We start from the raw sequence: 8,757 nt of genomic DNA on the forward strand, positions 1-8,757 counted from the left end.
TTCTTTATCTCAATTGGCTGATTAACTTTTTTGATTATCAATATCAACATAAACCCCTCCAAAAATCCGTGGTTAATTAAGTTTAATTATGATTTCAGATGATAACAGATGTCGTTTAAATGAAAACAATGGATGATTTATTCAAATATCATCTTATCTCTATTTTTAATCAAATGAACATATGATTTTGACACTTTAATAAAGGTTTTCTATTGGTTTTATAGATATAAATTTTGTATTTTTTTTGTATTTATCGAAACAAAGGGTTGCTACTTAATTTTGCAAAATGTTGGCACGTTTCTGGTTATGGTACTGTTTCTTGATTTCCGATAATTGTCAAAAGGTCGATTTATATTTAATTTGGGATGTTTGTAGTTTAAGTGTGTAACGGCGGCTATCTTATATTTTATTGTTCCAAGATTCAGGCAAGAAATGTCCCTTTCTCTGCAAGTAGTTCCTTACATAAGTTAGAGACGACAGTATACAAGTAATGGGCAAGTTCCTTACATAAGTTAGAGACGACAGTATACATTCAATGGACAAGTTCCTTACATAAGTTAGAGACGACAGTATGCATTCAATGGACAAGTTCCTTACATAAGTTAGAGACGACAGTATGCATTCAATGGACAAGTTCCTTACATAAGTTAGAGACGACAGTATGCATTCAATGGACAAGTTCCTTACATAAGTTAGAGACGACAGTATGCAAGTAATGGACAAGTTCCTTACATAATTTAGAGACGACAGTATACATTCAATGGACAAGTTCCTTAAATAAGTTAGAGAGACAGTATGCATTCAAGGGACAAGTTCCTTACATAAGTTAGAGACGACAGTATGCATTCAAATGGACAAGTTCTTACATAAGTTAGAGACGACAGTATGCAAGAAATGGACAAGTTCCTTACATAAGTTAGGGGACGACAGTATCCCATTCAATGGACAAGTTCCTTACATAAGTTAGAGACGACGTATGCATTAATGGACAAGTTCCTTACATAAGTTAGAGACGACAGTATGCATTCAATGGACAAGTTCCTTACATAAGTTAGAGACGACAGTATGCATTCAATGGACAAGTTCCTTATATAATTACAGATACAGTATGCAATAATTGAAAAGTTCTTTACATAAGTTACAGATGACAGTATGCAAGTAATTGGCAAGTTCCTTACATAAGTTACAGATGACAGTATGCAAGTAATTGGCAAGTTCCTTACATAAGTTACAGATGACGGTATGCAAGTAATGGACAAGTTTCTTACAAAAGTAAGAGACAACAGTATACATGTAACGGACAAGTTCCTTACATAAGTTAAGAGACACGTATGCAAGTAATGGACAAGTTCCTTACATAAGTTAGAGACACAGTAGCATTCAATGGACAAGTTCCTTACAATTTTACAGATGACAGTATGCAAGTAATTGAAAAAGTTCCTTACATAAGTTACGATGACAGTATGCAAGTAATTGGCAAGTTCCTTACATAAGTTACAGATGACAGTATGCAAGTAATTGGCAAGTTCCTTACATAAGTTACAGATGACAGTATGCAAGTAATTGGCAAGTTCCTTACATAAGTTACAGATGACGGTATGCAAGTAATGGACAAGTTTCTTACATAAGTAAGAGACAACGTATACATGTAATGGACAAGTTCCTTACATAAGTTAAGAGAACCAGTATGAAAGTAATGGACAAGTTCCTTACATAAGTTAGAGACGACAGTAGGGCATTCAATGGAAAATTTCCTTATACAATTACAGATGACAGTATGCAAGTAATTGACAAGTTCCTTACATAAGTTACAGATGACAGTATGCAAGTAATTGGCAAGTTCCTTACTAAGTTACAGATGACAGTATGCAAGTAATTGGCAATTTCCTACATAAGTTACAGATGGCAGTATGAAAGTAATTGGCAAGTTCCTTACAAAAGTTACAGATGAAAATATGCAAGTAATTGGCAAGTTCCTTACATAAGTTACAGATGACAGTATGCAAGTAATTGGCAAGTTCCTTACATAAGTTAGAGACAATAGTATACAAAGTAATGGACAAGTTCCTTACAATGTTTGAGACGACAGTATGCAAGCAATGGACAAGTTCCTTACATAAGTTAAAGATGACAATATGATGATTCCCGACAATTTTCCGTCTGTTCGACCTTTAATGATACTCTCCTATCTGGGGATCGTGTAATTCCCACAATCATGGCTTTTAACCTTACTGTAATTCGGGACCTTAAAGTGAATCATATACAGTCAAAACCCGTATTAGGCATCCAAACCCAAAAGAGGACACAGATTGGTTGTTTAAGGCAAAAAGACTGCTTAAGACTGGTTAAAATTAAAGAGAATTCAATTTGGGAAGGTTGTCGACTGGGTGTTTAAGGCAAGTGGCAGCTTTATAAGGCGATCGCTAAGGAAGTACCTGCTTTATAGACACAACTGTATTTTTTATAAAAGAGAAAGGAATTTTTTTTTTTATAATTGGTATATTTTGTACCCGGTTTTTACGAAAGCACGGGAAATATCCTAATAAGTATATGCTTAGTAAAACTGAAAGTATCCCGAAAATGTCACATTCTGGTATTTACATAACGCCGTATATTTTGAACATTGTTTATGTGAAAAAGCCATAGAAGTTAAAAAAGGTTTGTTTTTTTTTGTGTTGTTTTTGCATTTGTGTCAATTTATTGAGATGTGATTCGATATGCTACATTCCACACTAGTCTTGTCTTCTTATTTAATGTTACTCAACACTGACGACAATAATTACAGCGCCCGGAGAATATCTTGGGTTTTGGAAATAAATAGAAGCATTTTCAATCGTGATCTTTCCGAGTGTTTATATATTTTGTCCGTCTTCGAGTTCGAAGCCTTACTTGAGGATGTCAGGAAAAGACCTATAAATAGGTTGCTTTAAAAAAGATTGGTTGTCCTGCCCATGTGCCCGCGCGTGCCTGGGTAAATGCTTGGGGAGTACTTGCGGTCTCTTCCGCGCACATGAGCTGGAAAAGTCGCTAAATGACCTTTTTACGATTTTATTTTTTACTAAATGGTATTTGTGGACTCTAAACCTAACATATGCAAAAGAAAAAATGCAGTGCGAATTTGTAATAACAACTGAGAAAATGGTAGATCTACCTATTTAACACGTGACATTAGAATCTACATACGCAGTAAGTTTATTCATTTAGCTTGGTTAATTTAATACAAATTTATTCAAAAGTTACATTTAAATTCCAGTACGATTTAGACAATCATAGACTGTGTACATATCTTAGAAAACATTGGAAAAAAAAGAGAAAATGTTCAGCTTTTGCTGGACTTGGCCCTATTAAGGGGTTACAACACTTTTGAAAAGAAAAAGAAATATTTAATCTGTATTCAGTGATCAGAATTTCAATACGTGGCGAATCTTTACAGAGTACAGTACGTTTTAGTTTAATATCATATAGGAATCGGACATTTTAGACTATTTTTTATTGTAATTTACTCTTTGTATATTTTCTTAAAAGGGGCAGTTCTTTTGATATTTTTTTTCTGAAATATACTGTTTTATTTTTCACTGTTGAATTAAATACTAGTAGAATTTTCTAAAATAAGATAAGAACAAAAAAAAAACAAAAAAAAAAAACCCCAACAAACTGATCTAATTATTATTTTTTCAACAGAATCGACACTGTCTATTTCTAGTGGTTATTGCCTGCAACTTATGATGGAACGTGTAGTTGGAGTGCTTATTCTGTCACTGGTATGTGTTAAAATTTATATTGAAATGTTTTCATTTCTGTACGGTTATAATGAATTTTCCTCCGTCTAAGTAAGATAGGCTTTCGCTTTGTTTTGCATAAAACACAACAAAACGGTTGCAAATATCGAATAAAAAAGTTATCTAGCTCACTGAAGTTCCTTCATCCTGTTATGCACGCATGTTGATTTTACACTTTTTTTAAGTCATACAATTTTATAAAATTTCTGAGCCGCCCTTTTTCATTCAGACGCTTACTTTGTCTGAAAAGTGAAATATGAGCCGCACCATGAGAAAACCAACTGTATATTTTCTTAAAAGTGGCAATATAAGTGCATTTGCGACCAGCATGGATCCAGACCAGCCTGCGCATCCGCGCAGTCTGGTCAGAATCCAAGCTGTTCGCTAACAGTTTCTCTAATTGCAATAGGCTTTGAAAGCGAACAGCATTATCTGAACTGGAATAAAACCGCACGGAGTTATCACTTTTTCGAGTTTTAGTTGGTTTGATTATTGGTAGACTACAACTCTCGAGTCCGGCCATCACTTCACCAGCCAGTGAGCTAACACAGCAGTCGAAAAAGGCTAGATACAATCTACGTATTTTGCTTTGAAGCTGCTCCTTAAAGATCTGGCAAAGATTTCTTTCATTTTGTAATGAAAATTTAAATTAATCCTTTTAAGACACATTGACCATTATACTGAATGTCACCTAAAAATTCTAGTTTTATTTATTTTATTTTATAACGTAGCTAACATGCGTTTTTTAAGAACTGTTTGCTGGGAACATCTATTACCTTGGTAGCTCATTAAGGAATCAAAATATTTGTATCTTAAATAAGGTAAAAATTTTCAATCTGTCAATCTGTCTTGTAAATATCGGCCAGTTTTTATCCAAATTTCTTTTGTTTAGCGTCTAAGTGAGGCATGTGTAGGCGCGTTTTTATTTCCAGTTGCATGTTTTTAATGTATACGGGTTTTAAATTTGTTTTTATTATAATCTTGCAAATTAAGTATTAAAACGTTGAAATGTGTAAAGAATAAAGTACTCCTTACTTGTATTCTAAATTAAAAGATAATTAGGAATGAATAAATAAACGTAGTATGTCACCGTTTTGTTGGGTGATTAAATAAGCATTACAGGTATTTTGTTAAGGAAAAAAAAAGAAAAAAAAAAAGAAGAAAAAGAAACAAAAAAAAAAAAACAATAAAAAAAAATGTGCACACTTTCGCTTTTGGCGAAGTATTTGAGAATTATAGTGAGAACTAATAGCAGACACTTGGTGCAGAGGAAAGCGTTCATTTTGCTGTCTTTGACGCTTTTTTATCTTAGGAAAATCGGTAAATTAATAATGAAAATATCCAGAATCGGTATGTTTTCCTCGTGTGCACGATATCTAAAAGTCCCGTGGGTTGGCCACCCTTTGTGTAGAATATAAAACCTATTTTATCAAAGGAATCTGGGGCTACACTTAACATTTTCCCACTAGATTTTGTCCAAGTATCATTACTTTATTGTGTAAGTAACATTTGCGCAAGTGGATTGACTATAGAAGAATTTTACTCGCCGTTTGAAAGTGCCCCTTATAAATTTCGGTTGCCTTGATTATTTTACGCTCGATTTTAAATTAATCGTAAATATTTAAAAGATGTGTACTCAGTGATCCCTCATTTCCAATCAGCCCTTATTTATTTAAGGGTTCGAATAACTAAGTTATTTAGAAGTAATTTGTATTGTTTATCATGTAATGCGCAAAAGAAAGTCAGAATTTAGTGGAATATCCTAGTTGCGAATCATTGAAGCGGGCGCGGTAAAATTTAGACTGATTTTTGATAATGAAAAGTTTTAAATTTTTTATTCATCTTTAAAAAATTTTAATTATTAGAGATGTCTACAAACAAAATACATAATTCGTGCAGAAAAAAAGTTAGAGTCATGTTGCACATTTGTCTCTCATTTATTACTATATAGATTTGATTCAAACTTAAAATAGTTGTTTAACATTATTAGCCTCATCATCTGACACATGGTGCATTACTTTTGCAGAAATCGTCGATGAATTATGTCCTTTTTATACTTATTTAATGTTTTGATAAACTTTATATCTATCTGTGTTATTACTAAATACAAATAACACAGATTTTGGCTATTGTCCAATACTCAAATGACAACTCAAGCTTCCTCGCGTGTGCCCAGTTTCACTAACCAGCACTGAACTAGTTGAGCGCGCTGTCTCCTGTGATAGTTCTTGTTTTTGCGTTTCATGAGTTTTCATATTCTACATACACTCCTGTATTTCAGGCAATCCTTCAAGCTGTTTCGGCGAAGGATAACAGATGCGAAGGAAAAAATTATTTTGATGTAAGTAATTATGGTGACATATGAAATCGATCTTCAAAATGTATATGTTTGATTTATCTATGAAATTAACTTTTCATGCTACATACTATATTAGTATAATGAAAAACAAATCTAACCAAAAATAAAGTAAAATTTGAGCTTTCTTTAAAAAGAAATTATATGAAAAATAATCAACGCTTCCTAACTATAAATTCAAAACTTAAAGGATATTTTGAAAAGACGTTATTAGTACCCATGTAGTTCTTTATAACGATATGCATTGTACTGTTTTATATTTTAAGGAAACTTTGGGCAAAAAATCTTGTCACGGAAAAGTGTGAATCGAATTGTGTTTGAATATAAGCCTTTGAAAATTGGATTTAAGGCTCAAAGTATATTTATTTTCAGGTATGCGATGAGAATAAATGGTGTATTTGTCCGAGCTTACTTATAGCAGTAGATTTGACAAATAATCCACTGAAAGCATGTGACAAAGGTCAGATGGTATGCAGATGTAAGTAGTTCATGAAGTTATCTGATAAGTGATTGTATGATAAAATGTAGTAAGGAGGAAGGAAGCAAACACATGTGCTCCATGTATTGCATGAAATATAATTTACATGACATGTAAAGAAGTTGTAACTTACGTGCACTAGCATGATATTCATTACAATATAACAAAACGTTAATTTTATAAACAATGGAGTGTTCTTGTCCGCCCAATGTAACTCAAAACAAAGAAAGAAACAAACTTAACATTGAAATTGTAAGGAAATCGGCTGTGGCCCATATGAATTGTTTGAGTGAGCCCTGGTACCGGAGTCAAGGATGCTGGAGTAAGAGGAGTTTCATTCCAGCTTTTTTTAGGGGTATTTGCACTTCTTAGGTGCCATAAATAGATGTTAAACTGTATATTGCATTGGAACATTTAGTAATGCTCAGTTTTAGCGCAATACCAATAGTTAACAAGCACGTTTTCCACTTCTGGGTCACTCTTAATTGATTAATTATTAGCGGTAATTAACAGTTTCCCACATTCGGTTCGCACATATTATCAGAATATAGTTATGATCTACAGATGTTACTAATGATATGAGAGAAATCATCTCAAAATAATGATATAAAATATTGCTTAAGTCTTTAATTCAAGAAACATGCTCTCATTGCATTTTATAGTCTGGCCATGCTGGAATTATTTTGATTTCGGCGTCCCTCAACGACCAAGGAAGGGACCAAAGGGTGAATTCATTACATGCAGTTCTGACGACCAATGTACGAAAGGGAGTGACCGTTGTACACCTGACGGATATTGCTGCACCGACACACCAATATGGCCACCTAAATAATGTTAGATGTCAAAGCTTTCAACGGAGACGATCGGAATTACAAACTTCTTGCTATGACTTATATATATTTCAATCTTACTCTATGAGACATCAAAACATTCTCTTTGATATAAGATCATAGATTTAATAAAATTACTCAGCATCTCGTATTAGTTTGTGTTGTTTATATCAGCGTATGTCAGGTCATACATTATGAACATCTGGACTGCCTCTAGGGCTTAGTGATAATGCACCTGCTTTTAGTACGGGAGATCGTGGGATCACTCCCTGGTCTCGTCATAATGAAAACGTGAACAATATTACTAGTAGTCTACTCGCTAGGCCTTCAGCACTAAGACGATATATGAGCCGTGCCATGAGAAAACCAACATAGTGGGTTTGCGACCAGCATGGATCCAGACCAGCCTGCGCATCCGCGCAGTCTGGTCAGGATCCATGCTGTTCGCTAACAGTTTCTCTAATTGCAATAGGATCTGAAAGCGAACAGCATGGATCCTGAACAGACTGCGCGAATGCGCAGGCTGGTCTGGATCCATGCTGGTCGCAAACCCACTATGTTGGTTTTCTCATGGCGCGGCTCATATAGTTCTAGGACTGATCAGCCAGTAAAGGGTTTTATGACGGGGGAGGTTATTTTTGTCACACTCTACGCCGTGATATTTTTCCCGTGATGCAGCCTATAAGTTGGGCATTGCGCTTCGGCTACAAGTAGACACTGTCGTTTATGACAGAAAGTTGAAAAGACACTAAACCCGAACACAATTCAAACACTGGATCATCTGGGTTTAAAAATTAGGTCACTAAAACAAATGATAATAAAACCCCATTAACACAACGGAGGGCATATTGTCTACCGTGTCTATATGAACCCTTGTCAGAATATTTGCTTTTATGAAATTTTGGTAAAATTCGAAACGGTCATCTGGGTCAAGAATTATGTCACTAGATAAGTCATTGAAAAACCATTTACAATTTTCCCATTGAATTGCTTGGTGGAACTTAAACTTGGTCTAAAGCATTTTTGCAAGATCCCTTCCCAGACTTGTTCAAATTGGTTCACTGAACCTGTTATATGCTTCACCTGAACTTTGTCCAGGATGATCTATTAGTTTAGGTGGATTGTTCCGGAATTCATCGTGACGTCCATCATGCTGTGTCCTTCGTGTACAGATGTACTTAAACATCTTCTATTAATATACTGATCAGAATTACGTCAAACTTGGTTAGTAGCATCCTAGCATGGACGGCTATCAAAATTGTTCAAATGATTTACCTTAGCCCCTTTTAAGGGCTGCCATAACTTAAACTTATT

General features: G+C 34.4%; 1 protein-coding gene across 1 annotated transcript; it reads left to right on the top strand.

Moving 5' to 3' along the window:
• The first annotated feature begins 3,426 nt into the window (after positions 1 to 3,426).
• Positions 3,427 to 7,590, top strand: LOC128554249 (uncharacterized). The gene is made up of 5 exons (XM_053535500.1): positions 3,427 to 3,439; positions 3,682 to 3,761; positions 6,061 to 6,120; positions 6,508 to 6,613; positions 7,276 to 7,590. The coding sequence occupies exons 2-5, from the start codon at positions 3,723 to 3,725 to the stop codon at positions 7,443 to 7,445; spliced, it is 375 nt and encodes a 124-aa protein (XP_053391475.1). The 5' UTR covers positions 3,427 to 3,439; positions 3,682 to 3,722; the 3' UTR covers positions 7,446 to 7,590.
• The last annotated feature ends 1,167 nt before the right edge of the window (positions 7,591 to 8,757 follow it).

The sequence above is a fragment of the Mercenaria mercenaria genome, unplaced genomic scaffold (assembly GCF_021730395.1).
Source record: "Mercenaria mercenaria strain notata unplaced genomic scaffold, MADL_Memer_1 contig_4873, whole genome shotgun sequence".
In the NCBI taxonomy this organism is placed as follows: Eukaryota; Metazoa; Mollusca; class Bivalvia; order Venerida; family Veneridae; genus Mercenaria; species Mercenaria mercenaria.

Bases quoted from the DNA above. Each gene is read 5' to 3' on its own strand.
- LOC128554249 (XM_053535500.1), top strand. From the start codon at position 3,723: ATGATGGAACGTGTAGTTGGAGTGCTTATTCTGTCACTG. The intron at 3,762-6,060 runs GTATGTGTTAAA...CCTGTATTTCAG, and splicing joins GAGTGCTTATTCTGTCACTG to GCAATCCTTCAAGCTGTTTC. The intron at 6,614-7,275 runs GTAAGTAGTTCA...TGCATTTTATAG, and splicing joins AGGTCAGATGGTATGCAGAT to TCTGGCCATGCTGGAATTAT.